Source organism: Acartia tonsa, chromosome 12, assembly GCF_053477335.1.
Source record: "Acartia tonsa isolate MP-2025a chromosome 12, ASM5347733v1, whole genome shotgun sequence".
Taxonomy (NCBI): domain Eukaryota; kingdom Metazoa; phylum Arthropoda; class Copepoda; order Calanoida; family Acartiidae; genus Acartia; species Acartia tonsa.
In genome coordinates, this window is record NC_137271.1 from 28,765,532 (window position 1) to 28,793,405 (window position 27,874).

General features: G+C 30.4%; 3 protein-coding genes across 3 annotated transcripts in view; 1 reads left to right on the forward strand and 2 right to left on the reverse strand.

The window, feature by feature from the left end:
- Nucleotides 1-706: 706 nt before the first annotated feature.
- FipoQ (F-box/LRR-repeat protein FipoQ) lies at nt 707-16,459 on the reverse strand. Its single transcript, XM_080178976.1, has 24 exons — nt 16,386-16,459; nt 15,838-15,895; nt 15,366-15,461; nt 11,409-11,454; nt 10,988-11,034; nt 9,700-9,741; nt 9,163-9,251; nt 8,791-8,877; nt 8,410-8,483; nt 7,773-7,829; nt 7,518-7,566; nt 7,085-7,134; nt 6,070-6,148; nt 5,628-5,686; nt 5,159-5,199; nt 4,942-4,980; nt 4,262-4,343; nt 3,349-3,451; nt 3,187-3,266; nt 2,704-2,745; nt 2,324-2,368; nt 1,550-1,633; nt 1,425-1,455; nt 707-997 (listed from the first exon to the last, which is right to left on the reverse strand). The coding sequence occupies exons 1-24, from the start codon at nt 16,437-16,439 to the stop codon at nt 947-949; spliced, it is 1,485 nt and encodes a 494-aa protein (XP_080035102.1). The 5' UTR covers nt 16,440-16,459; the 3' UTR covers nt 707-946.
- Nucleotides 16,460-20,224: 3,765 nt separating this feature from the next.
- On the forward strand, nt 20,225-24,006 carry LOC145334219 (uncharacterized). Its single transcript, XM_080179595.1, has 7 exons — nt 20,225-20,379; nt 20,877-20,961; nt 21,406-21,480; nt 22,169-22,279; nt 22,625-22,687; nt 23,255-23,361; nt 23,818-24,006. Exons 1-7 carry the CDS (start codon nt 20,230-20,232, stop codon nt 23,989-23,991), a joined length of 765 nt encoding a protein of 254 aa, XP_080035721.1. The 5' UTR covers nt 20,225-20,229; the 3' UTR covers nt 23,992-24,006.
- A 3,188-nt stretch (nt 24,007-27,194) lies between these two features.
- The window catches only part of LOC145334498 (tubulin alpha-1 chain-like), a 35,232-nt gene continuing 34,552 nt past the window's right edge, over nt 27,195-27,874 (reverse strand). Inside the window, exons 17-18 of the mRNA XM_080179964.1 lie at nt 27,754-27,835; nt 27,195-27,397 (exon numbers count right to left, since the gene is read on the reverse strand). Of these exons, the coding sequence (XP_080036090.1) occupies nt 27,350-27,397; nt 27,754-27,835 (130 nt within the window). The 3' untranslated portion in view covers nt 27,195-27,349. The remainder of the gene's footprint in view (nt 27,398-27,753; nt 27,836-27,874) is intronic.

The following is a 27,874-nucleotide window of genomic DNA, read 5'->3' on the forward strand; positions in this document are numbered from 1 at the left end:
AAAAACGTGTATTTATTCGTAGGCTTAACAACTTTTGGGACTTTTATTGAATTTTAATTTGTTGGTTCATTAAGTGGGGTGTCTGTCCAAACGTTTTAACTTTTAACTGTAATCTACAAAATGGGTCAATGCTGTGCATCATCATAAGTACATCAATTTTTCAGCCATTCTCTTGTCCCTTTAGATCCCTGACCTAATATTGATCAAAGATTTAAGGCAACTTGACTTAAGCAATGTATTTGATGTTTGAAAAATGTTTCAGCAAGACGACATTTTATGGATTGTTAGGATGCAAGAGAATGGATTTATTATTACCTGGATCTTCCACCAGATTATCATGTTCTCTAATAAAGTGAAATCCCTAATATATTTTCCCCCTGTCATAATATCACGTATATTCTATTTCATTTGAAGAGGATATTAATTTGATATTAATTTAATAATGACTAGAGACTGAGACCCTATCAGCTCTGTCCTCATAGGGTTAAAAGGGAGGCAGAAATGTAGCCTAAATCTATCCCAAAGGTTAAATAAAAAATGAAATAGCCTAAAATTATCCTGGGACCTATACGAACTCAAACGTTTCAGTAGTTATAGAAATCTTAAGCTACAGACACAAAAAGCTTATTACTTCATTGATCTTTAACGAGTAGGGTTTTATTGTTAAACGACAGAAAGTAACATAAAAATAACTTAATACATTAGAATTTGTATATATATAAATATTTTATTATAAAAACTTACAATTTTGACAGGGTAAAAAACTAAATATAACAATTGACATAAAAATAAATGTTTTGATAAAAACGATGAAAAAAAATTTAAGGGAAGGGTAAAGTACTTTTAATACAGTATATAGAAATTAAATTAAAAGAAGTTTTAAAATAATGTTTTAATTGATATTTTGATAATAAATTTATTTTATATTCAACGAATTTGTTAATGTTTAATTGAAAAGTAGCTGATCAAAATCTTGAAGTAGATAGTGGCAGGTTACCTAAATATAGAAATAGTTATCGTGTTATAGACAGCTTTCCGCGGATATAAAATGTAAAAGTATAAGATTAAAACCAGTTTTTTAGCCTCAACATGCCTAAAGTACGGGTTAACAAATTTATTTCAATATTATGATTGTACATTTTTATATTTGTAGAAAACTGGATATAATACGATGCTAGACATAATTTTTCAGAATCACTGCGAACTGGTTCTAATCCACCGGATATTAATCGGTTTCAAGGCGATACTGGAAAGTTTATTATTAGGAAAAAAATTTCCCTAAAATTTTTCTGTCCTCATAAAAAAGTAAATCATCTTTAGTTTAAAATAATTAGTCTTGAATTTAACAAAAAAAATGCAAGCTGTCAGAACACGAAAAAGCAAAAAAAAACTTTTTCGTGATAAAAATTTAAATGAAATATTACCCTTGAATTAACTGATGTTCGGATAACAGATCTAAAAAAATATAAATACATTAAAAAATTTTAAAAAATTTCTTTTTAAGAATTGCCAAATATTTTTATTAGAATAAAAGTTTCTAAAAATTGACCTTCTATCAGCTCTTTCAAAGTTTCCTTTCATGATTTCATAAAGTTTTCCATCGCAGAGTACCAAAGCTTTCAAAGATAGACATCTGAAATGCAACATTATTTGGTTGAATCAGGGAAAAAGGATTGTTTATCTGAAGGAAAACTATTTTACACAAACGAAACGCAGTTTGAAAAAAAAATTTTTTTGAATGCATAGTCAAACACAGAAAGCACCCTTGCTCTATCATATTTTGAAATAGAATAGAATCATTTGAGAGTGTAAAGTTTCGTGTTGCACATGTGTTCAGGTTAGGTTAGGTTATGATATGTACAGGGTAGCCCAACAAGGTCACGACACCGGAGATTTAGGCCTTGCTGGGAATTAAGCCACTCTCATATGTTAGGAATTTAGAATAAACTACCTTTTATGTTTTATTTTAAAATTAAAGAGGTTGGGGGGAGGGGGCTTCTCGGTACGAACTTTAATGAAAAGCACCAATAATTGTATTATGTCTATTATGATTATAGTCAACGAGAGATGGGACAATGGGCTGTTTGTTATACTAGTTCCCAAAGTTTTATGATAACGTTTTCTTATTCGTTGGCGTATCAACTTTGGGGACTTTAGTAAATCTGTTTTGTTTGATCATTAAGTTGAATGTTCAAACGTTTCAACAACTAATCTTAATCTTCTGAATGGGTAGTTTTGAGTATCATGATTGGGGTTGTACATCAATATATCGGCCATTGTCTTATCCCTTTAGTTCCCTGTATTATAGTATAGTATTTCTTACTTAGTTCTAAGAAGATCAATGGCTTTCTGGTTCTTGTCAGAAAATCTAAAATAATATTTATTTTTTAAAATAGCGAAGTTTTTAAAATTTTGGGTTTGTTCTTTTATTTGCTTGTAAATTTGTCAAATTTGTTAAGACTTTTATAGGTATCCAAGTGTAATTAGAATTAAGGAATTTAGGAAACATATATTTAGGAAGGTTTTTTATGTCTGAAGCTAAAGATCTTGTAAACTGCCTTTACAATTTTATTGTAGTTTCAAGGAAGCTTTATAAATGTGATTGGGTGGTTTTAGGCTATTTTACTGACATCCTTCGCCCTCCCCTAGAGGATAGGGGGGAAACAATTAGTTAAAAGATATAAAGAGCCGGCAAAATCATACCTTAGAGTTTCATTGTCCCACCTGAATTCAATTCTTTCCAATCTAAAAAAGAATAAAGTAATTCAGATTAATCTACACATAATTCGTCAATTTAACTATAACATAAGGTTGAATTTTGCGACTGTGTAGTGTGTATATGCAGGAAGCAGTTGATAATTTATCTGAAAGAAAATAATCAAAGCTTTTTGTCAAAAACATTATAATATAATCAAATGATATAATTTGCTGACGAATAACTAATTCTTAAGAGTATTAAATATTTTAACTGGCGAATGAAAAATTGAATTAAAATAGATTTTCTTCAGCTGGACAATCCCTCATACTTATTAAATGAATCTAAACCCTACTGAAGATCTTGAAAACTGTACCTTTTTCCGCAAAACCCAATTAATACCAATTCCAGGACTTTCAGTCAAAGGTTGTTTAATATAAGCGCTGTTCAGCAAAGCTTTTTAAAAAAATTCAAACAAAAATAAATCTTACTTTGTACAATATTTAGACAATCCATCAATCATATGATCAACATGAATTTTGGTGGTGATATTCTCAGATGTTCCCATCACCTGAAAGAAAGTTATAAGATAGGGATAAGATAAGATTTGTAAGTCGCCAATAAACAAGAAAATTCTAGCTAAAATTATTTACCAAAATCTTAGCATTGATCATCTTGTTTAGAACTGTATTCCAGAAAGTGTCTGTTACATGAGCCATTCCAGAACAACCTAGACCTTCCAGCTGCTCGCCAAACCTGCATTTAAAATATTCCAAAATATATTTTAGAAGATAAATGTTCTAGAATATATCAAAGAAAAAAATTTCCAGAAATTCTAGAAAAAAATAATTAATATTTCAGTTATATGTTAGAAAAAAACAAAAATTTATCAGAATATTATCTAGAAAGAAAAAAACAATATTTTTCCACAATATTTTAGCAAAAAAAATATTCTTGAATATACTGTAGAAAAAAAACAAGAAAGATTAAAATATATTCTAGATAATGACTAAAATATTCTGTATATATTCTAGAAATCAACAAGAATTATTCCAGAATATATTCTAGAAAACAAAAAGTACATTCCAGAAAATATTCTAAAAAACTTTACTTTTGCATTAATTCTACTAAACAACACAAATATACCAGAAAAAAATAACTTTCCAGGATATATTCTAGAAAACAACAAGAACAATCCAGAATAAAATCTAGAAAAAAAAAGAAAAAAAATTTCCACGATATATTATTGAAAATACTCTGGAAAAAGACAAGAATGATTCCCGTATATATTCTAGAAAATAATTAGAATATTCTAGTATATATTTTAAAAATCAACAAGAATATTCCAGAAATTATTCTAGAAACATATATATTCTAGAATATATTCTAAAAACTATTGCATTTATTATAATAAACAACAAAAATATTCCAGATGAAAAAACAATAACTTTCCAGGATATATTCTAGAAAACAACAAGAAAAATCTAAAATATATTCCAGAAAAGAAAAAGAATATTCTAGAAAACAGCATGAAAATTCCAAAACCAAAAATATTCTGTGTTTTACCTTTCAACAAATTTGATCAAAGTTTCCTCAGTAAGATTATCAGAGGCATCAACATCCAGTGATCTCAAGGTTGCAACTTTTCCTATAAAGAATTTTGAACAAAATTACAAAAGATATATTTTACTACTAGAAATGATAGAATATTAAATGAATGGATGTGTAATATACATGATTATTGTGACAGGGGAAAATTTGTTGTCAATGTAGGTTAGTAACATGGAAATTATTTATTGGTCAGTTCGTTCATCCAGTAGGAGGGGAGGGGATGAGGTAACGTGGGTTGAAGGGGTTAATTGTTATTTTAGCCAGCTACGAGTAACATTGAATTAATAATATATATATATATGCTAGTTGGATGTAGTTATGAAAGTTACTTTAAACTTGCAGAGGTTTATACATATTTACTGTCAGTTGCTAAAATGACTATTAATAAGAAGACGTTGGAGATAATTAGACTAAGAAATCATTTTCTTAATTTACTTATTGAGTATGAATAAGAAAACATTCAGTGGCGTGCACACAATTTAGTTTAATCCCTATGTCCCTGGCTATACTTTACCAAGGGGACATGGCATTCAAGTAAAGTGCAGTAAAGGTTCCGGTGATCAAGAAATAAGTTTGGTGGATAGCACCTAATTTTGTTCATGATAATTGGGTGTTTGAAAGATGCCTGGTTTTACCTGATTCAATCCATTTTGCCAACACAAAGTCACACATTCCTAAAAGTTTAAACATAAGAAAGAAAGCCCATTAAGGTCTGAGTAAAAGGAAGATTGAGTAAAAAAAAATAATTTCAGAAAATTTGTCTTTTTTAGATTGATGATAATTACTATTTATAGATTTCAAACTTTAAGCACTTGTTTAAAAACTTTATAATTTTAATAATAAAATACTTACCATCTAGTTGACCAGCAGACAGCCAAGTAAGTTGTGGTATTCTAAAATTTATTAATTTTCAATATATTCCATTATGGTTTCAAAACTGATTAATATCTAGATCAGAACAAGTTCTGAGTCACATGGAAAAATCTTGAATTGTATCATATTATAGACAATATCTTTGAGTAATAATAAAATATAAGATTAATTCTAGATTTTCTAGATTTGGTGCTCTTCAAGAGCTGAAGGCTGAGGCCAACTGGTATTTTACTATCCACTGAAAGCTGTCTATAATATGATGCGATGAAAACCCGAAGTTCTATTGAAATTAAAAGCTATAGCTATAAGACATATAAAGCTAACTAATGAGAGCTAGTTTCAAAATTAACATCAAATATGTATCAGTTTTTTTTTGTACATTGTCCATTAATAAAATGTTACTTATTATAGAGCTGTTTTAAAATTCATTAGAAAAGTGTATCATTACCTGGTAAGAACATCAACAAGACAATCTTTGGATAAGTCAGTGGCAGTGATGTCTAATTCCTAAAGAAAAGTTATTAAAGTTTTTGCTTGTTTCATAGTTGTATGGGACCTAAACAAAACAAAATATTTTAGACTTACTATTTTGTTGACAAGGTTGGTCTTAAGGGGGCAGTGAAATAAATAATTTGTGCTTGTCAAGAAACATAGTCAAAGAGGAATGCAGGTGACATGGGACTGCATATCATACTAGTCCTCAAAGCTTTATAAACATTTTTTTTTCATTTGCTTGCTTTAAAACTTTACACCCACTTTCTTTTGTTTTAACCTTTAACCAAGGTAATCCTGATTTTACCCCAAAAGATCATTTAAGTTTAGAGCAATTGAAAGTTAAACGTAAATACTGTTATCTTAATTTGACATGTATCCTATCTGAAAAGACCTACCCTAAGATTCTGAGCTTTATCCCATTCAACAGCCATTACATTTTCATCAGTTAGGTTGGTCTGCTGAAGCATCAAGCATCTGAAAAATTAGGTTTACTTGAGGGAGGTGGGTTGAGTTAAACTACCCAATTTTTTAATGTAGATTAAAATATAAAGTTTTGGGGTAGCGTGATTAATTTCTAAGGGTAATTTCTCTTGGAAGGGTGGTGGTACCCTCCCCCAAAATACTTATAAACCTTTCCAGGCTACCCTGTAAAGGAGAAACATATCTGTTCAGTGGATAGCACCTCCTTTGGTACATACAGACATTGTGTAACTTTTTAAAAAGGTTGTCTTGTAATAAAGCTACTCCATACTCTTTTCATATGGAAGGATTTGTTAGAATGAGGAAGAGTTTGTAAGAACCAGAAAGAATTTGTGAGAATAAGGAAAAATTTGTGAGTATAAGACAGAATTTGTGAGAAAAAAGGAAGAATTTGTGTGAATTAGGCAGAATTTGTGAGAATAAGGAAGAATTTGTAAGAATAAGACAGAATTTGTGAGAATAAGACAGAATTTGTGAGAATAAGACAAAATTTGTGATAATAAGGAAGATTTTGTGAGAATAAGACAGAATTTTTTAGAATGTGGAAAAATTTGTGAGAATAACACAAAATTTGTGAGAATAACACAAAATTTGTAAGAATAAGGAAGAGTTTGTGAGAATAAGGAAGAATTTGTGAGAATAAGAGAGAATTTGTGAGAATAAGAGAGAATTTGTGAGAATAAGGAAGAATTTGTGAGAATAAGAAAGAATTTGTGAGAATACAGAAGAATTTGAGAGAATAAGGAAGAATTTGTGAGAATAAGGAAGAATTTGTAAGAATAAGGAAGAATTTGTGAGAATAAGGAAAAGTTTGTGAGAATAAGAAAGAATTTGTGAGTATCAGGAAGAATTTGTGATATTAAGGAAGAATTTGTAAGAATAAGGCATAATTTGTGAGGATCAGGAAGAATTTGTGAGAAAAATAGTTACCTTAAGAATTTACATCTCTGAATAAGAATCTTCAAGCTTGCTCCTCTAATCTATTAACAAAAGTTTGTCTAAATATAAAATTACTTCTTAGGAGTCAGGATTTACTCTTTGCAAACAAGGATAACAAAGCTATTTTAGGACTCATCATACAAAACTTAAAATAGATGGACTAGAATTATGCTAAAGGAGGATGATGCATCTGATTTTGGTTGAAGGGGAGAGGTGTAAAAATTTTAGTGGGCACCCATCCAGGGCGTCCAAGCTTTTTTTTTGGGGGGGGATAATCCCCACTTTATCCCCCCCCCCCTTAGACGTCTATGCACCCATCTTACAAAACCCTGTGTACACTGGAACAATTATATCAGGCTTACATTAATTTTTAGAGCTATCTTCTATGGTTGACATAATTCTAAAATTATATTTTTTAAATTACCTTGCTGCAATAGTTGACACACAAAACAGACAACTGGATACAGTTAGAGCTAAAATAATCAATTCATTATTCTAAGTGCCATTGTAATAACCAAAGAGGGAAGGGACTTTGCATCCTAAATTAAACTGGTACCTACGCTATCTTATTCGTTGGCTTATAAACTTTGGGTACTTTTATAGAACCTTGATTCTAAAAAGTAGTCTCCAAACTTTTCAACTGAAAATATTATTTACAAAAAAGAAATTTAAATTTCACCTGAAAGCTTCGATATGACTGTCATCGACAAAGCTCACTCCATACATGTTGATAACTCTAAAATAGACAAAGTTTTAAAAAATGATAAGCTTTACATTAACAGTGTTCATTGCATTGAGAGATAGAAGGGAAAAAGAGAAAGAACAATAGAGAAAGAAAAAAATGAAAAAGAGCGAGAAAAAAAGATAATATTGAAGAATACTTTCATTTATTAGTTGCGACGCTTCTCTCTAATTCAGTTTGTTAGTCCTTCGTTTTCTTCCTGTCTTAATTACGTTCACTGAACATCTGATCTTCAACTCAATTTGTCCGTTTGTCTATACATGACTTTTTGTGTTTTACTAATTATGAATGTTGTTATCCTTGTTTTATTCGGATAAAAATAGCGTTTACAGTATGGCTTCGAAACCGATTAATATCCGCTGGATTATAAATGTATAAATATATTACAGACAATTTTCTACGAATATTTAAATAAAAATCCCTTTAAAAATACCAGTTTTGTTAAACCGGATATTCGACCCCTTGTAGCAAAAAAACAGGTTTTTTATAATATTGTTTATTTTCAATTTTGACATCCGCGGAAAGCTCACTATAGGATGTGATAAATAAATATTCCACATAAACTGTAGATAACCTGAGGTTAGGTGTAGCTTGTTTCAAAGCTCTGATGTTTAAGACCTCGTAAACTTCTCCTTCCTCTTCCTCACCCTAAGAATTTGAAAAGAATTTTTTCCAAAAGTAGCGTTGTCGTAACAATACTTTAGGAGAGAAAAGATAGTGAAATGTAATTTTGGAAAATCTATCTTACAAAATCATTATGATAATTGAGTTATTGAATAAAGTTTTGTCAGGGGGAAGAGTATTTTCACACTTCCCTTGATTTTACCAGGGGGTTGGATACACCTCCCTTTCTGTGACAGGTAACGTAAGTAAATCACAAAATATGTGTTTTTGTGACAGGATGCAATTATAGGGAAGATTAATATTTTTTCCATAATCCTATCACTGATTATACCTGTTCATAAGTTCCATAAAGATGAAGCATTTCAGTTCCATTGATGAAATTGTAGATTTTCTTCATAAAGTTGTCCAAGAAGATAGTCTAAAATAAAAACAAGAATAGTTTTCATCAAAACTGATGCTTTTTAAAATGAAAATAAGATTAGGTGTAGGGACATACAAACCTTAAACATATAGAAGTTATATTGCTCTCTAAAACCACCTCACGCAAAACTAACCAAAAAACGAACCATTCTTTTAAATCTTTTATTGCCAAAGTTAGAATTTTTACTAATTTACATAGACGGTCGGATGACAGAATGCGGATTGTCCTAGATTTATAGGATCGGTTGGAGGATTTTATAACCGAAAGATAAAAGCAACCAACCTCGCTCAAGCAGAGACAAAGATACTTGATCTTTGTTGGAAAATCATTCAGCTCACTAAAATCAGCCAATTGGGCGCCATGGGAGAAATCTACACAAGAAAAAACTACATGAGGACAATTATGTCAAATTATGTTAACAATTTTACACTAATTTAGGTGAGAAAAATGTAAAGTACTTTACATTAGAAACATAAACAACTTTAAAGTAATCTTAAAAACATTTTTGTATTACATTATTTTTAAATTTGGTCAATGTAGGTAGTGTACAAAAAACTTTTATTTTATTTTAGTACCCAAAATATTTATTTATTTCCATTGTTTTATCCCTTAGGATTCTTTTTAAACACAAGAAGATATTACTCTTTGTAGAAGCGCTGGAAAGTGTCAAGTGTGACATCATAAAAATAAATCCCTTTTTAGGGGTTTTCATTCCTACTTCTCCTCTCATCCCTCCTTTCAGACGTATTTTTATGACGTCACACATGACACTTTCCAGGGCTTGCGCTTCATATCACACTTCATATCATAAAAACTTACCCAGAAGCAGATGGGTAAGGTTGGGGCACTTTGATGCCAACTCTAAACAATTTAATAATATATTTTTTCGTATTTAGCAGCAATTTGGTCTTCAGATGTCCTTAACTTTTTTATGCTAGATGCGCGACTTTCTTTCTCGATTAGTAAAATGTTATTTCATTTTTTTGCTCTTTGAGATTCAACTTTGATATATTCTTTACATAGATATGATTTTTCTGATGAAAGGCCGCACACTACTTTTTGTCTGTGTAATACCCATTCGATTTTGGTTAATAGGGGACGTAAAGTTCGCGCAACTCTTTGACAAGACCTTGTGAATACCACTGATATTAATAGCAAAATATATTTAAAAAATCATAATATTAATCTATCCACCAGAAGTACTATAAATAATTTAATGAACAAATAAAATTTCTCCTCCAATTTTTGTGGTCTAAATAATCATGCAATGTTAAGAAAGTATTCGTTAATAATTACAATTTATGTCTCTTTGTCTTTGATACTCAATATTATAAAAATTTCAAAATATTTCCTATTTGCATATTCTGTACCTTATTACTTCAAGATTAACCTAATTATCCTATAAATTTACTCTGAACAAAATTCAATGATGAAAGGTTTACACAAATTGAGTGTAAAAAATGATATCAACTTTAAATAACTTTCCAAACTTTAGCATCAAAGTTTAATATCATCCTGTTCATTTTTAAAACAATTTGCTTCAAGATTGTCTTTTTATCAGAGAGAGAGAGAGGAGACAATCAATTATACTAGTCCCCAAAGTTTTATAACAACGTTTTCTTATTTGTTGTCTTAACAACTTTGGAGGCTTCAGATAATTTAAATTCGTTGTTTCATTGAGTTGAGTGTTTAAACTTTTAAACCACCATTTTTAATCTACAGAAGGGGTAATTTTCTGTATCATCATTGGGGATGGACATTAATTTATCAGCCATTATGTTATCCCTTTAGATCCCTCTTTTTTATGCATTTTTTTTAGTGTTTTGTAACCACGCAGCGGTTTTTACAGCTGCAGCTCAAATTAAATTTGGTTGTTGCTAATCATTTAAGCACTAATGTCTACTTTTCTGGTTTAGCATTTTTTAATTTCCTTAAAATATGGTAAAATATTTTCATTCTTATTAAATTCGTGATTTATTTTGTTATTTTAAAATCAGTTTTATGCACAGGTTTTTTTTCTGGGGGTGCTAACTTTGAAGGGTTAAAATGTTCATAAATATCAATTCTAATAATATTTTTTTTAAATTAATTCACAAAATATTATTTCCTTGTAGCACTTCTCTGGTGATTAAATCACAAGGCAACTCCAAATACCTTAAAAGATAAATTTAAAAATACAACATGAAAAAACTAGAGGCCTCCAAGGGCACTTGATGGAAGGAGAGAAGTCGACCTCTGCTTTCAATCTTATTGCTTTCTACAGAATGAAAAATAATGTGGTAGGGCATATTTTTTTTGGGGTTGATTTAGCTTGGCAGGGTGGAGGTAGTTATAAACATTCTCTAGATCTATAAGAAGCTTCAATGTAGATGATAACCATGTTGGTTCAGGGGTTAGAGAGATCTTTCGCTATGGACACAAATATTTGTTACTTTTATATAAAAATAATTTATTTTTTGTTAAAGTCCCCTTCAAACTATTTAAATGGAAGGAAATAAGTATTTAAAAAGACTATAAAAAATGTATACCTCAAATTTGTAGTAAATCTTGTAGCAATCAATTTCAGCAGCATATCTAAAATGATACAATAAATATTTTTAAATTCTTATAAATTATTATTACATTTCATGGTTGGTTTTTTATTAAATGGATAAGTTAGGGTACAATGTTTGGCACTTTCGATATAAGTAAATGATAATAACAAAGCCACAGAATACGATGATACCTTCAGAAAAATCGATGAAAATAGTTTTCATACTAAATTTTGGTTTTTTATATTTTTTCTAAAATGTCATGACAGAAGATGCAAAATGTCGTCTTAGTTTTTTGAAAGGATTAATCTTCTCTGAAATCTAAATTATCAAAATTTTTTTTTTGGTAAATGATTATACAATATATGTCAAACATTTTATCAGAAAGAAATATTTAAAATTGTGAAGTAGAAACCTGAATAATTTTTCTTGTGGAAATAGTTTTCTGCAAATGTTGATAAACATATGTCTGCTAGCATTAAGATGTTTGTACTGCCAATACACGTTGGGTTTTATTTAAAGAATTTCTTTAAAATGTTTTTTTTTACATTGTATACCAATAACGCAATAAATATTTGCTATCAGAAAACCCCCGACTAAGACTCGCCTACGACCCGATCTTTTAGGATTGCTTTGTAATTTACATTTTTGAAAGTCTTTCAACAGTAAACACAGCAAATTCTCTCTTTTTTAACTAACTTTCCGAATAATATACCTATAAAGCATTTGAATTGACAAAGGCTATGCTAATATTTTTACCATTCAAGTTTATTTAACATTCTAATAAATAGCGCAACCCTCCAAGTTTATGACTACTTTTCATGAACATATGATCTAAAGAATAAGCTCTGACGCAATGTCATATAAGGATATTATAATATTCATTAAAAAAATTGTTATTTTTGCATATATGTTACATTTTACAGTGTTTTGTGGCTCAAAAGAAAGATAATTAAAAATTATTTCATATTATATAGTTTAAATTACATAAGATAACCTAGAAATAGTAAAAAATTCCCTTTCTTTTTTGTCGCAAAAGAGAATTCAACAAAGATTTTCATTAAAAAACACCTTAGTGTAAAAATTAAAAAGTTTGGATCTACTGCAGTTCATGGTAAAATATTGCTGGTAACGAATGCTTCCTGTTTCCTGGCAATGTTAGAAGATTCCTGGATCTAGCATAACAAGAAATATTTCTGGAGCTACCAATGTTTAGCTTTCCTGGTTGCCAGCAATTTATGCATATTCCTGGCCACTGCCATGTTTGAAATATTCCTGTTAAAAAGCAATATTTCCCTTTTTAATTCCCATTTCCCTTTTATTACACTTACCCCACAATTATAGGTTGATAAGATTCACACAACTCAAAAGTGGCTATTTTGGCATGTTTGTGAGGGTATTTCTGATTTTTATCAACAGTTAATAATACAACGTTTACGTAGGTGTAAAAAGTAACAATATAAAAGTAGCCAGGAAAAACTTTAAGGTCAATAGGTCCAGGGAAGGTTTTTAACTATTTTGGTTGATTTGATCCACAATCCTCCTAAGATAAACCGCCACTAGAAAAAATATTATTATAATTTTTTGGTTTATCGGTTAGCAAGATCCCTCTGTGTACAAAGACTGTCAAACACACACAAAAGCGGACACCCTGTTACTTATAAATAAGTATGAAACTCATTATGTAATTGTAACTTACTTTTCCTAAATATTTTACTTTAAATTATAGCAGTTGCGCCCCTAGCATCATGAGGCTCCGTTTTAAATTGATAGAAAGGGAGCAGAAAATAGCCTAAAACCATCATGGGACCTTGTGAAGCTTCTCTAAAATGAAGATCTCAATTGAATCAGTGGTTAGTGAGATCTTAATTGAGAAACAAACAAATATCGCTATATTGTCAACCTTGCTTGCTTGTGTTTACAAAGCATAAAAAGGAGGGAGGATAATTTTAATTTAAAGCACCCGCCAAAAGTATCAGAGTTTTAAATTTAAAAATGGGTAACCAATTAGCTTTTTTGTCAAGAGGTTACGTTATCTTAACTCGAGTACCCACCAATTAAAACCCCGTATTTTATAAGATGAAATCAATTCAAATTTTGGCGCAAAGTTAATCATGTGTTTAATCATATGAAGGTTTATTGATTTAAATTTGAAAGTCTAAAAAAGGGACGAATAGAATAATTTGAAATAAAAATCTCCCGCCATAATCTAATTACTTATATGGGTTCATGGTCTGTACTTCCCAGTTATGCCACTCTTTTTGTTGGTTTAGGCTAGAATTGTTGGCGTTATCCTCATAGAATTTTTTTTCAATTTTGATACCCCCTCCCTGGACGCGACACTTTTTTTATAATTAGGTTAGTTTAGGTTATAGGGGCTAGCATTAAGTTTTGGCATTCTATAGGCGTTCAAGTTCGTTGGTTTTACTTTTACTGTTTAATTGCAGAGCCTCACTTAGAAAAAAATAATTTATTAATAGGATGAAAATTACGAATTTATCTCCCCCACTTTTTAATATATTATAAAAATAAAAAGGCACGCCCAAATTTTGGCGCGAAATTGGATATGAAGATAGAAACAGTTAAATTTATAGGTAAAGATCCAACTCTCCTATATCCTTCCCCCACCTTTATTAATAAAATAATTGAAGCAACTGTCCCTTTTTAATCATTGCTGTTTACCCCCTAAGAAAATGTGATAAGGGGTATGGGGTAAAAACTCCTGTAAGCCAGTAATCTTTTCTCATTGCTGGTAACCTGGAAAATTTGCAGATTGCCAGCTAACAGGAACCTAGGATTTAGGGGAATATGCGTGCTGCTGGATCCAGGAATCTTGTAATATTGCCAGGAACCAGGATGCATTCGTTACCAGTAATATTTTACCATGAACTGCAGTAGATCCAAAAGTTTAAACATGGTCACAAAAAGATTCAATTAGTTTATTAAATGTTTCTTTTTCAGCAAATGACGATTAATCTCTATTACAAAGAATAAAGTGTAAAAAGATATTCTCGTTTTATTTTTAAGCAACTTAAAATGCATTTTAATACCTTTTAATGATTTATTTTTTAAAACATCATTTTATAAAATGTTATTGATTTTTAAAGTTATATATTAAAATGTTTTTAAATTTTGTTAACATTTTGTTTTAAATGTAGAAAATTGGTAATTCTAAACATTCAAAAAATGATTTTATTAAATTTTTATCACTTAAATTGCATGTTTGATGAAATTTTCAACTGATAATTCAAGAAAAATCGTTTAAGTTTAATTATATTTTACTTTGAAATGTTAAAAAAATATATTATTGTCAAAAATGTGGAAGTTATACTTTCCTCAAAAAAAGACCTAAAACATGCAAATTAACACGTGTAATGAGATTTTTTTTCTTTCAGGTTTAATTTTAAGTAATTATTGATATTTTTTGTAAAAAGGATTTTATATAAAATGTTTTAAAACTCGAGTTATGTAGTGGTTCTAAAAAAGGTTGCGAATTTATGCAATTTTCTTGCAAAAAAAATTTTCTAGGATTTTAAAAATAGCAAAGGGTGTTATTAGACGTACTTACAGATACAATTGCTAAGTCATTTTGGCCAAACACTAAAATAAAGTTTTGACATCTGAGGGTCCAACCGTGATTTGCATTCTAGCTAATAAAAAACGCAAATAATTTGTTTTGCTAGAGCCGTATATGTTACAGCCTGGAGTTCTAAACAAAGGCTATTTTAATAAAAGCCATAAACACCTTGGGTAAAAATAAATTGTAAATCTATAAATTACACCGGAGTGAAACTCCCTAAAGCAGGGTTGGTTGTATGATGGGGGATATTTAACTTTTATGTTAGAGCTAGCAGTAAACAGTTTATGATAATTATTCTCGAATTTTACTATAAAAATTCCCATCAAATGAAATTTGAAAATAAAAACCCTTATTTTACTAGAAGCCCTACACACCTTGGTTTTGAATGCATAGTCCAGAAATCTCAGGCCTTAGAGAGACAAAACCCCAGAGTCTTGAATCTTGAGCAATCATTCTCCACTTCTTACAAACTAAAACAAACATCTTATCTTAATTTACTAGTAGGATGTAAGTCTGTACATCTATCAATTCCTCAAATAAAAAATCTCAACAAAAGAACAAAATATCTCAGAAACTGTTTAAAAGATTCTATTTTAGAAAAGCTTGTAAAACCAATAAATGTATAATAATATATGTATAAGCCAGACAACTGGCTGGCCCAGATGGTGGATATCTTTTACGTCTGCTAGTAAACTGTTTTCTGCTCCTTTATAGCGTGTTGGCTGATATTCAAAGACCCAATTGATATTCGGCACATGGTCCCTACCCCGTAAGTAAAGTTACATATAGCACGTACCCCCTGTATTCTTTTATTTTAAAGCCTCTAATAAATGTAATCAAACTTACCAACAGAATTTTTCATCATTTGTTGATGGGAAAGGTAAGAAAACACTCTAAGCAGGACCTAAAGTGGAAATTTACAGTCACATTTTTCTTTTTGAAGATTATATTATAGCTTGCCTTGTTTTAAGAATCCCCAAATGTTAATTCATTCTTCATAATTTTCTTTAAAAACAATAAAATAACAAAAATTTAAATACACAATTCTCTTGTACTTCTTTCATAAAATCTACTTTTTTGAGAATGAACCAAATAAAAAGATAATTTTATTTGATTTTATGTCCATTCCTATTTTTACCAATTGAGGGTAGATCTTAAGGGACAAGAAAGTGAACTCTGAATTGATGTTGATTGAAATTAAATAAAATATTAATGGAGAAGTTGTGACACTGCTAGTTTGTACCAACTAATCAAGAATAATTGGCAGGTAATATATAGAAATAAAATTAATCTAAATAACCAATTATTTTCCCAATAATCTCCTACTACAGAAGTTATAATTTCACACAATTATTATTTGGGAGAAGATTTATTTATTAATCCTGTATTCTTACCTTGTCAGGAAGGTCTCCAATACTGCAAGGAGGTCTTCCACCAGCCATATTCATTTTAGATTCTAAAAAAGATAAAACTCAAACAAAATAATATGTATTTTATTTTGAGTTTTTGTTAAGTACTTAGCAAACAAAAATAAAAAAATTAATGTCTTCTGTATGTTCCTTTAAATCTCTTAAGCAGCTAGAACAAAATGTGATTCAAAATGTTTAATTTTTGGCGCATTCCCCTAGTTGAACACAGAATCACCATTATTTAAAATTGAATGAACATAAATGGATTAAAACAATACACTTAACAATTCATAAAAAACAATATTTTTACAAAAAAAAATTGTTGTTTATTATGAGCCCAGGTGACCGCTTTATGTGTGTGTATATGTGTTTATAATAACTCAGTATTTGTCAGCTGATAGGGAAACTACCTGGCTTTCTCAGCATACCTGAAGCCCACCTGAACACACACTCACACATACACATCACGTTCACACCCACACACACATTCACTCACACACATAATCAAAAACACACATACAAGCACACACACATATAATCAAAATCTAATTCTTACAATAAAATTTAGAAAGTAGGAAACCCCCTATAATCTAAATACCCTCCTAAATTAAGACTAAATTTTAGCACTCTAAAAGTTTTCATTTAAAGATAAGATATTAGTGTTACTCATAGAAAATATTAAAAAACTTAGAATCAAAATAAATCAGCGAACTTACAAAAGTAAATCTTTTAAAAATAAAAAATCTATTACATTTAGTTACAGTTGAACCTAATTAAAGCATTTAATAATTTGCATCTTTTAAATAATGATAAAAGTAAAAAAAACTTTCTACTATTAATTCAGCTGATCCAAAGCTGTTCAGAGCTAATCTAAAAATGTATTGAATCGCATTATAGACAATTTTCTATAGATATATATAAGTTGTGACGTTATTAATGATATTTTAAAGAGTCCCATTTCTGTGCGTGCGACTGCATGGATAAAATGAAAGTCAAAATAAAATTTTTTAAACTTTACAAGTAAAAACTCGGGGGTTCAATAGTTTTCCTTTGCTTTACCTTAACATAAGATTAATAACACATTATATTTTCATTAAACACTATACTTTTTAATTTACATTTCTCTTTATTCATGAAACATACGTCATCCGCTTTCAATCCATAAATATGCAGGCCGGTCATTTTGAATAATCTGATTTTTTTACTTACTTATACAAAGCTAGCTTACAATTTTTTCCTTTAAGTTTTAGTGGATAGTCAACTTACCCCCTCATTAATAATCCAAAGTAGCCGACCGGTAGTTATATAACATATAAGCAAATTTAATTAAATATCTTATCCATTGAGATCCCTACTTATACAAAGCTAGCTTACAATTTTTTCCTTTAAGTTTTAGTGGATAGACAACTTACCCCCTCATTAATTATCCAAAGTAGCCGGCCGGTAGTTATATAATATATATGCAAATTTAATTAAATATCTTATCCCTTGCGATACCTGCAAATTTGAAATCAGGAAGCCATTCCTCAAAGCTGACTTTAAAAAAAAATAAAAATACCCCTAGCGCATATAGGTACACATGCTTTGCTTATTACAATGGGTTACATTTAGTCGCTTTCAGTCTCATAAAACAACAGTAATATATAATTTAGCCAAACGGTGAGAAACACAATTTTAACGATTAATAACAAGAAATATTTATAACAAGGATGACAACATCTATAATTTGCGAAGTCCAAAGAATTAAAATAAAGTGAATAAGTAATAGAACATTAAGAAAATATTTTCAATAAACATTTGATATGTGTCTTGTAGCATGACCGGTAAACCAACGGACCAAGTAAGTTGTATACTGGATGCTCCTTGCAAATAGTATCTAAAAAACAGCAGTCCTTAATACCAGCCGAGAAATCAACATTTATCCCCACGGCATTACAGACTGACAGACGAACGGACTGACAGACATTGTGAATTATCAAGTATCTTCATTAAAAATGATTAAATTTTCTTACTTTTTTGTCTGTCCTTTTATTGTTATGACTAGCAGCTGCGCCCTTAGCATCTAGTAGAAGAGGACAAAAAATATGCTAAAGCCTTCCGGGAGCCTATATGAAGCTTCCCTTTAATGGAGAACTCCATCGCTTCAATAGTTATCGAAATCTTAAGCTGTAGACAAAAAAAAAACTTAACTACTTTATACAATAGGATATACTATTAGTTGACTGATTTTATATTATTTAGCTATTATCTACCAAAATTTTAGCAGTATTTTATAATTACTTTGAGAGCTTTCTAAATTTGAAATACCTATTCAGAGTTATGTCTATACATATACAGGTGATACATTTACATATTAAGAAGTGACAGTGTACGTTGTACGCCTCATATGTGAATTTAATCTTTTAATCAAATTTTCAAAATATAAAATTTTCGGGTATAGTCCTTTCCACGACATCCCTCCATAAGGAGCGATTCTTCGTATTTTTAAAATGGCTTTTTATAGGTTAATTTAGGTTAGGTTAGGTTATATTGTGTTAGGTGATTGCCCCACAGGGTTAGGTAATTGGCCCCGCAGGGTTAGAGCCCCCCGCAGGGGCTAGAAATAGGAGAAAAGCTACTGTGAAAAATACGAAGAATCGCTCCTTATGGAGGAATGTCGTGGAAAGGACTATACCCAAAAAAATTACAACTTTAAGTTTATTTTAATTCTTTACTACAAATAAGTTATTTTTAACTAGTCAAAATCTTAGAAACTTGAAATAATTGTTGTTACTGTAAATAACACAATTTAACTACAGCCTTAATTTGATTCAATCAGGCTTATTTAATTAATTTATGCAACTAAAACTACAACAATAGATTTCTTAGACTTCTTTATGGGAATGATATTAAAATTATTTTTTTTTTAAACTTATTAATTTCATAAAACTGAAGTTGATTCAGCTTATAGTGTCTCCAAAAAAACTATGACAAATGTTCCAACGTTTAGCCAAACTTTGTCGATTGACTTCATGTTCCCTTCCAATATGACGTCAATCGGGATAGTTCCCGCCATGCGTTGTCACATTTGTCTACTTATTTTTAATATTTCGAAAAAAAAAGAGGAAGATGTTAGTTTTCCCTTGTACCTAACCCGTGTGGGTGGAAATAGCCTTGCAGTCTTCATTTTCCTGCGGGATAACCTAGTACACAATTAAAACTTACCTAACCTTACCTGAAGTGATAAACAAACGCGCAAAAACTACCCCTCCCTATTTCAATTTTATGAAGGAGGATTTTCTGTGCTCTATAATGCACTTTAAGGGGAAGTGCCATCTAAAATTATAGAAACTAACCTAAAATAACCTATAAAAAGCCATTTTAAAAATACGAAGAATCGCTCCTTATGGAGGGATGTCGTGGAAAGGACTATACCCATTTTTTTAAATATCAGTAAAATGTGTTTTAAAAGTTTAAATTTTAACAAAAAATTATTTTTAAATGGCATAGGTAAAAGTACAAATGACCTAAAGGACAAAATTCCTAATGGCTAAATAAAAAGTAAATATCAAATTTAATCCTTAACTTTAATTTTCAATTTTAATTTTTTATTTCTTTTTTGCCAACTATTCAAGGCTTCAACATCACTATACACATCCTTTAAAAAGCTTAAATTCTTAATAAACAGGTTTTTTTAATTTTGCTGATACCAGTATTAAGTAAAAATTCTTATTAAAGTCAATTATTTACCATTTCTGAAAGTCCTTGCTTATATTACTTAGCTTTGTGCCAAGTCTAATTTTCTTGCTTATTACTATTAAACCTATTGTTTTTTTTTCAGATAATAAAAATGTCAGATGACCTTAAGGCTAGGAAACGCAAGCGCCGCAAGTCCAAGACCCTGGCCAATGAGAATCCAGCGCTAAAAACTGCAGCCAATGAGGAGCCTCAATTCACCGTAACTGCTCAAGTTAAAAGAAATGTACCAATAACACAATCTAGGAAATTAGTTTAGTTCTGTAATCAAGTAAATGTATATGTGTGTCTGTGTGCTTTGAATTTGCAGGAGAGGGGTAATTACACCCCTTTAGCAAAATCAAGGGGGTGGATACATCCATCTAGGCTTCCACCCCCCCTGACAATAATAAATAAACCTATAGAGATGTCATTTCAAAAATTGTAAACTGATTAGATTAATTTCTTTAAAACTTGTCACGAAACATTGAAAACTGTGATTTTGACAGCCTCATTGATTTTCGTAGATGTGAAAATGACAATAATACCGATTTATGCAGCGACAAAGGTGTAATTTTGACAGTGAAGTAAAAAATATTAACAAAAATACAGCAAAAACGAATTTGACAAAAACACAGTGAGTAAATTTTTGCTAGTGTTAGAAGTGGCGGCATCACCCCGCATAAGAGTCACATAAAGATTATTTCCATACCTCAATCCCTGTATTCCTGTTAAAAACTAATTCTAAACTAATGCATACACAGCTCAAGTAATATTGAGTCCTCGAACAAACGAAGCTGGCTCAAAACTATTATTTATGCACTTATCATTGTTGCATTATCCACAAGTAAGTTCTTTTTTTTACATATTTTAACAAATTTTTGTCCTATGAGATAGAGTTTAGTTTTATGTTATGTAGGGAGGGAGCGGACATTGGACTTTTAATTGTATTGATTGGTTGGGATAACAGTGTCCAAAAAGTTCTACCAATAATTTTAAGCTACAGCAAAATTACAGGAAATTTGGTTTATCATAATTGAGGTTGTACAACTTTTATTCGTCTATCTTAAGATGTCTGGTTATAATCCATCCCAATTTAAAAAGTTACTGTAAATTTTCATCATATATATTTAAAAATTGTAACTCCCCCCTCCCCCGTAATTTTTTTAAGCTGAATAATCATCGATTTAAGTTGCTCTATAGGGTTTTTCAGTCTCAGTAGATAAGGGACAATCTTTGCATGTATACACTGTTTAATATGTTATGTATTAATTTAATAAAAAAAATGTAGGTGTTCTTTTTGGTGTATATGTATTTGTAAATGACGAAGAAACCTCAATTACCTCACATTTCAACAATATTAAAGGTAAATAAATTTCAAATTATTGTTTGCAAATAAAAGAGATGAGAGGCTTTTTATCTTTTTTAGATGTTTTATGTAAATCAGTCAATCCTTGCTAATTTTTTTTTCAATTGTCGAAAAAAATTACAGGTGTATATCAAAATATCCAAAGTTTTAGCAATTTCAAATGGAATTAATTTGCTGAATCACAGACCCTTTTTAAGACAGAAAGATGTACTTAAAAATATCTTTGGATATAAACACGCAATTTTTGTTACTTTAATATCCACAAAGCATTTGACAAAAACATAATCACAAAGAAAAAAAATTAGAACCGGTTCGTATCCTTACTGAAAAATAATGCAGAGCATCGTATAACAGACAATTTTCCACAAATATTAAAATAAAATCACAAAATTAATACCAGTTTTGTTAGCCAGGGCCTTCCACCCTTCGTGGCTAAAAAAATTGGTCTTCATCTTATATTTTTCCATTTTAATATGTCTATACTACTTTGCAATACATAACTGTTCTAAATATTTTATAGTAAAACAACGTTTTTTACTTCAATTTTATTTATCTTTAACTTAAAGTTTCATGCTTTCGCAATCTTCTAAATAAGTATTGCATAAGCTATTCTAGTAGATCAACTTCTCTCAACAAATAAGTATACCTTAAATAATGCCAAGTAAATATGATACAAATTTTTTAGATCAAATTCCAGATTGGATACCAGATACCAGGTGGATATCAAATCTGGATACCAAGTCCTTGATACCTCAATTTAATTCTGGAGCTGACTCAATTATGCCTGATATGCTAGGTAAGATTAAGGAATCATTTTAATACACAATGTCAAAAATAATTTTCATTTGTGTTCTTCTATTAAAAAAGCATTATTTCACGAATACAAACTTAGTTTAACACCTTTAGGTTTTCACGGTGCTTTTCCTAAAATTGATTTGCGAGCACAGAAACTCAGCCCTCTCAGTTTGAAATCAATTGCAGGGTTGATTTGTTTTGTTTTTCTTAACACTGTTATTATTGTTTAACCAATTCTCATTTTTATTTGTGCTGAAAATGTTATAGAAAAGCCGTATTTATTTAGCTTTTTTATTCAAAAAGCTTAAATATCAAAGAAAATAAACTTTATTTTTTTCTTTTTCAGCAAACAAATTGACTGTTGATGGATTGAAAGATCTTGCGGACCAAACAGCTCAATTTTCAAAAGGTAATTAGAGTAGCTATTTTTAAATACTTTTTTAGTAACGATTCTACTCTATAAAGAGCGCATGTAGATAAAATCGTCCGTCCGTAAGTCACTTCATATATTGTCGTGGCGAGAAATGAAATAGTTAGTATTAATTAAACCGCTTCGACTCTTAGTAGCAAGATACAATTAGCACCTATTGCATCGCCAAGATTCTTTGTCGCCAGACAAATTGTAACCGTTACTTTCCACGGAAACAAACATTTGCATTTACTGAAGATAATAAAGATTTCCCTTTTTAAATCCGGGTCGGTTCATGTGTCGGTAACGGTTGGCTTTTCTCATTTAAGTACAATATTATAAGCGTATTATAATCAAGTCCTAAAAATGTCCTTAGTATTGAGGCAAGTTTGCAACAAATATCTTTACAGTTTTCTTTAGTCTCATACATTTATATTTTGTTTATTTAGCTCTTAAACTCTACTATTTTTAATGTTCGTTTGTCCTACTGTTTCAGAGCTTCGCTTTCATAGATGTTGTCATAAAAAAAAACAATATCCATTTGATTTTTAATTTATATTTGTTTAGATGTAGCTGATAAGTTTTTGGATTATGTAATGTTGGCTGAATCTAGTTTATGCAGTTGTGTTGACCAAATTATAGAGGAAGCTGCAGCGATTGCAGCTATATTACAAGTAGGTTGTTAACTAGCAGGAGGATTCTATCTCATTAATAAGTTTTTCTTTATTCATTTTAGACAATACCATTAAATTTTTAGAAGTCCAAAACATCAATCCTTATAATAAAGTAAATGGATCTCTGTCTGAACATCTGTGTGCAGGTGCACCAAAGGATCTCGCCAACCAATAAACCTATTTCTTCTTTGGTTCTTCTTTACAATAGGTCTTGGGAAGGTTTACACCTATTTTTGGGGAGGTTACCACCACCCTTCCATGAGAAATCGCCACTAGAAAAAAAATAACCCCTTTCCCCCAAAAAATATTTTTCCTTTTAAAATCTAAAATAAAAATTGTTTTGTTGAATTCTACTCCCCCCCCCCCTCAAGTGCCCCTAGAGTCCTATAGAGGCGGAACCGCTAGTACCAATATATTTAAATTGCTTTGTACTATCTTTATCTTTGCTGTATTCAGGATTTTGGAGCAGCTACGATAAGAATGGAGGTAGAGAAGGCGTATCAAGATGAGAGAGACGCTCTTACTGACAATATTCGTGTTGATGTGGAGCAGAAAGAAGATACTAAAGTTGATGATATTAACAATAACATTGTTGAAGGGACATTAAATAACATTCAAATTGAATTTTGAACATTATCCAGAAAAGTAAAGCTTATATGTTTTAATACATAAATAATGGCCGTTCTATCTTTTGAATTATACTTTTTGCTAGCGGCTGCGCTAATAGCATCTAGGGGCTCTATATTCAAAGGGATATGGAAGGGACGAAAATAGACTAAAACCATACCAATTCTTATTATAAAAAAACATAGCCTTAAATCATCTAAGGACCAATAAGAAGCTTTACTGTAAAGGAGAACCATATTGATTCAGCGGTTTTGCTACAATCAAATAAGCTTACTCCTTTTTATTATAGGATTAATATTTATAAACAGATGGACACCCACTAACTATGAGAACTTGTTTTCCCATTTAATCTATGAATGTTATCACCCTTGTTATGAATTAAATTTAATGTCCCTCAGAAGTTCCTGCAGCTGTAAATGAAAAAGCAGATATTGCTAAAGAAACTCTACCTGACCTAAAGGAAGGGATAAAGAATACTTAATTTATAAAAAAAATATTGTGTTTTTTAATTTTTAATGATATGGTAGCTGCGACTTTGACTGCAGGGTGTCAAAATTCAGTGTTTGCGATTGTCTTATTAGCGGCTACGGCTGCGAATGTCCAACAGCGACATAAGTAGGGTTTAGTGGTTTTTCTTAATTATAAGCATTGATTTTAGTTATACTAGTTGTTTTGATCCTAGCCGCTAGTGAAGGATTATGAAGGTCAGGAAAATAGCCGAAAACCACTTCAAGACAATTATAAATCTTCCTATAAAATTACAACCAATTTTGACTTGCATTTTACGAGATCTTTAGCTTCCGACAAAAATCCTTACTACTTTACATTAAAGGATAATCTTTATCCCTAAAAAAAGGATATCTCTATTGATCTAAACAGGAATACTGAAGAACTGCAGAAGAATCTTGACATTATTGAGGCAACAGTTGTCAAAGCTATCCAAGAGAATGCGGCTGCCAATGCCAATGAACAAGAGATTGTTGAAGATATACAAATTGTCAATGAAAATCTAGTTTTGGATTCGACTGAAATTGAAAAACCGGTTATTGACACAACTGCCTCTGTAGTAGAAGAACTAGCAGCCACTGAGAAACCAGTTTTGGAAACAGCTGAGCCTAAAGATGAACCTGCTGTCAATGAAGAACCTGTATTGACCAATGACAACGACAAAGCACCATCTGCAAAAGCAGAAGATGCCATTGAAAATTAACACACTTTTATGTCATTTATAGTAAATGTATTTATAATCTCTAAAATGTGCCATAGTTTGATTTATTCGTGTAAATAAATGTAGGAAGATTATATTGTTCTAAATTGTAGTGCTACTTTCAGGGATCTAAAGGGATAAGACAATGGCCGTTAAATTGACGTACATCCCCAATGATGATTCACAAAATTATCCCTTCTGTAGAGTACAATTAGCGGTTGAAACGTTTGGACACATAACTTAATGAACTAACCAATCAAAATTTAATAAAAGTCCTTAAAGTTGTTAATCCAATCCAACGAATAAGAAAAGGGTGTTATAAAACTTTTGGGAATGGTGAAATAAACAGCCCCTGTACCCCCTCTCTCCCTCTCTCTCTCTTTCTCTCTCTGTCTACTTTACAACTTTGTATCTGTGTGCACATCCTTGCCAGTAAGGGGATTGCTATTGTCCATGAGGTGATAGGTTCGTGTCTCTACCTATACTGCATTATATCATAATAATTCAGCATATAAACAGCTGAGCAGAATTTATACAAAGGTCATGCGATCAAAGGGTGCGTGTACTTGGATCGTATTGAAGAAAAAAAAGTTTATCTCTTTATTATAGTCTGTGCACTTAAACGTAGCGAATCTTTCCCGCTTGTCGTTGGGTAAGGAATAGGTTCGAACAAATGATATTATAGAGAAGCTACAATATTATAAACGGACACGGACAGACAAACAGACTCGAACACTTACAGAGAAGCTTTGCTACTATTTAAGGCATATTAGAGAGATAATGTATTTATTTTACCGTAAATGGAAGAAACTCTAGAAAAATATTATTTCTATAGAACTATTAATACATTGATAAATGTGTTTTGCTGTATTATACATACAATCTTACATATATGTAAAGTGATAACTGAATAACAACATATATTTTACTACAAAATAACTTCTAACAATTATAAATTTACTTTACTAGAACTTTTAATTTTACTGAAATTTCAATTTTTCAAGTAGGAAATTTTGTTTTTTGAATGAGCCATGTTAATATTCAACATTTAAAATTTTAATTAAGCTCTAAATTAGTAAATGATTTATAGTTTAGTGGTAATTACAATACAATATTTAAAATATTAGTGCTAGTTTTAGTACCGCATCTACTCTATAACTTTTTAGTCATTATTTGTATAAATTAACGTTAGGCTCTCATATACTTTTTTCTTTCATAAGTTATACATGCGTCCTATTATAGTGGTCTTTTTTTATTTAGGTAGCTTTAATGCTGCGCTTCTTAGAGACAAAATTTTCCTTGTTCAGTTAAAATTCATGTCTTTTGGATAGTTTTATGATACTTTTAAAGGGTTTACTATAAATCTTTTTTTAAATTTTTATCAAACATCAAATGCAAGATTATTTAGAAGCCGAAGGTGTTTTTTTAAATACAATAGTTTAATTTTGGTTTTTACCTCCAACTAATTCCCAGGCTAAAGTTCATCAATTAATCTAACACTATCAAAAATCATAGAATAAGGAGGAATAGAAATGATAACCCTAAATATTTCTGGGAAATTTGAAGGAATCTTTGACTTGCGCAGTAAAGACAATAATGATAAAGTACAAATCACAATGACTAGTTGGACAAAACTAGAAAAGTTTAATTTGTATCAACATCTAATATAAGAAACATAAGAGCGCAACCTAGTTTTATAATATAAATACTGAGACCAATATTTTTTTGTAAATTTTCTTACATAATTATTTTTTAAGGCTTAATATGCACATTAAATTCATTTTTAATCCATTGTGAATAGGGAAGAGGAAGCTGGATTCTTGGCTACATGGCTTTTAGTAAATCATTGGAAAAGAAATTTATTTTGAATATTTTTTCTGAATAATTACTGAAATCATGTTATTTACTAACAGCCTTGTAGCCGTTTTGGTCTTTCAAAAGTTCCAATTTTACTTCAGGCTAGCCAGGCAGAATCTTCTACCTGGATTCTATTCTATACTTTATCTTCTTTGTCAAAAATACAATCAATTGTTTTAGATAATAGTCCAAATTACATCCAACACTTGCAAACTAAAACCAAAACAAATTAAACGACACTTTTGACTGAAGAAACAAAGTTAGAGGCATAATAATTGTTCTGAAGTTGATGTAAGCTTAGAATTCATTGCCCACGTCCTGAGTATCGCAGGAGTCCATACCAACCTAAATAAAAAGAATAATGTGTTCTAAGCTATCCGGGAGGAAGTCTACATTGGACCTTTAATTATCAGGGATCTAAAGAGATAAGACAATAGCCGGTAAATTTATGTACAACCCCAATAATGATACACAAAAATATCCCTTTTGTAGATTAAAATTGTTGGTTGAAACGTTTGAACACTCAACTCAATGAATCAACCAATTAATATCAAACCTAAAGTAGTAAAACAAAGAAATACAGATTTAGAAATACTAAAACGACAAAACAGATGAGCGAAAATATCATGTTGTAGAATAGAAGCTCGTTGTCTACAGACAAATTTCAGACGTCTATCCGAAATACCAGCTTCAAAATATACCTCCTCATAGTCCTTTTCTAGAGCAGCCAGGTCTTCTCTGGCTTCTGAGAACTCTCCTTCCTCCATACCTTCCCCTACGTACCTAAGTAGATAGATAGATAGACAGGTCAAATACAATTTT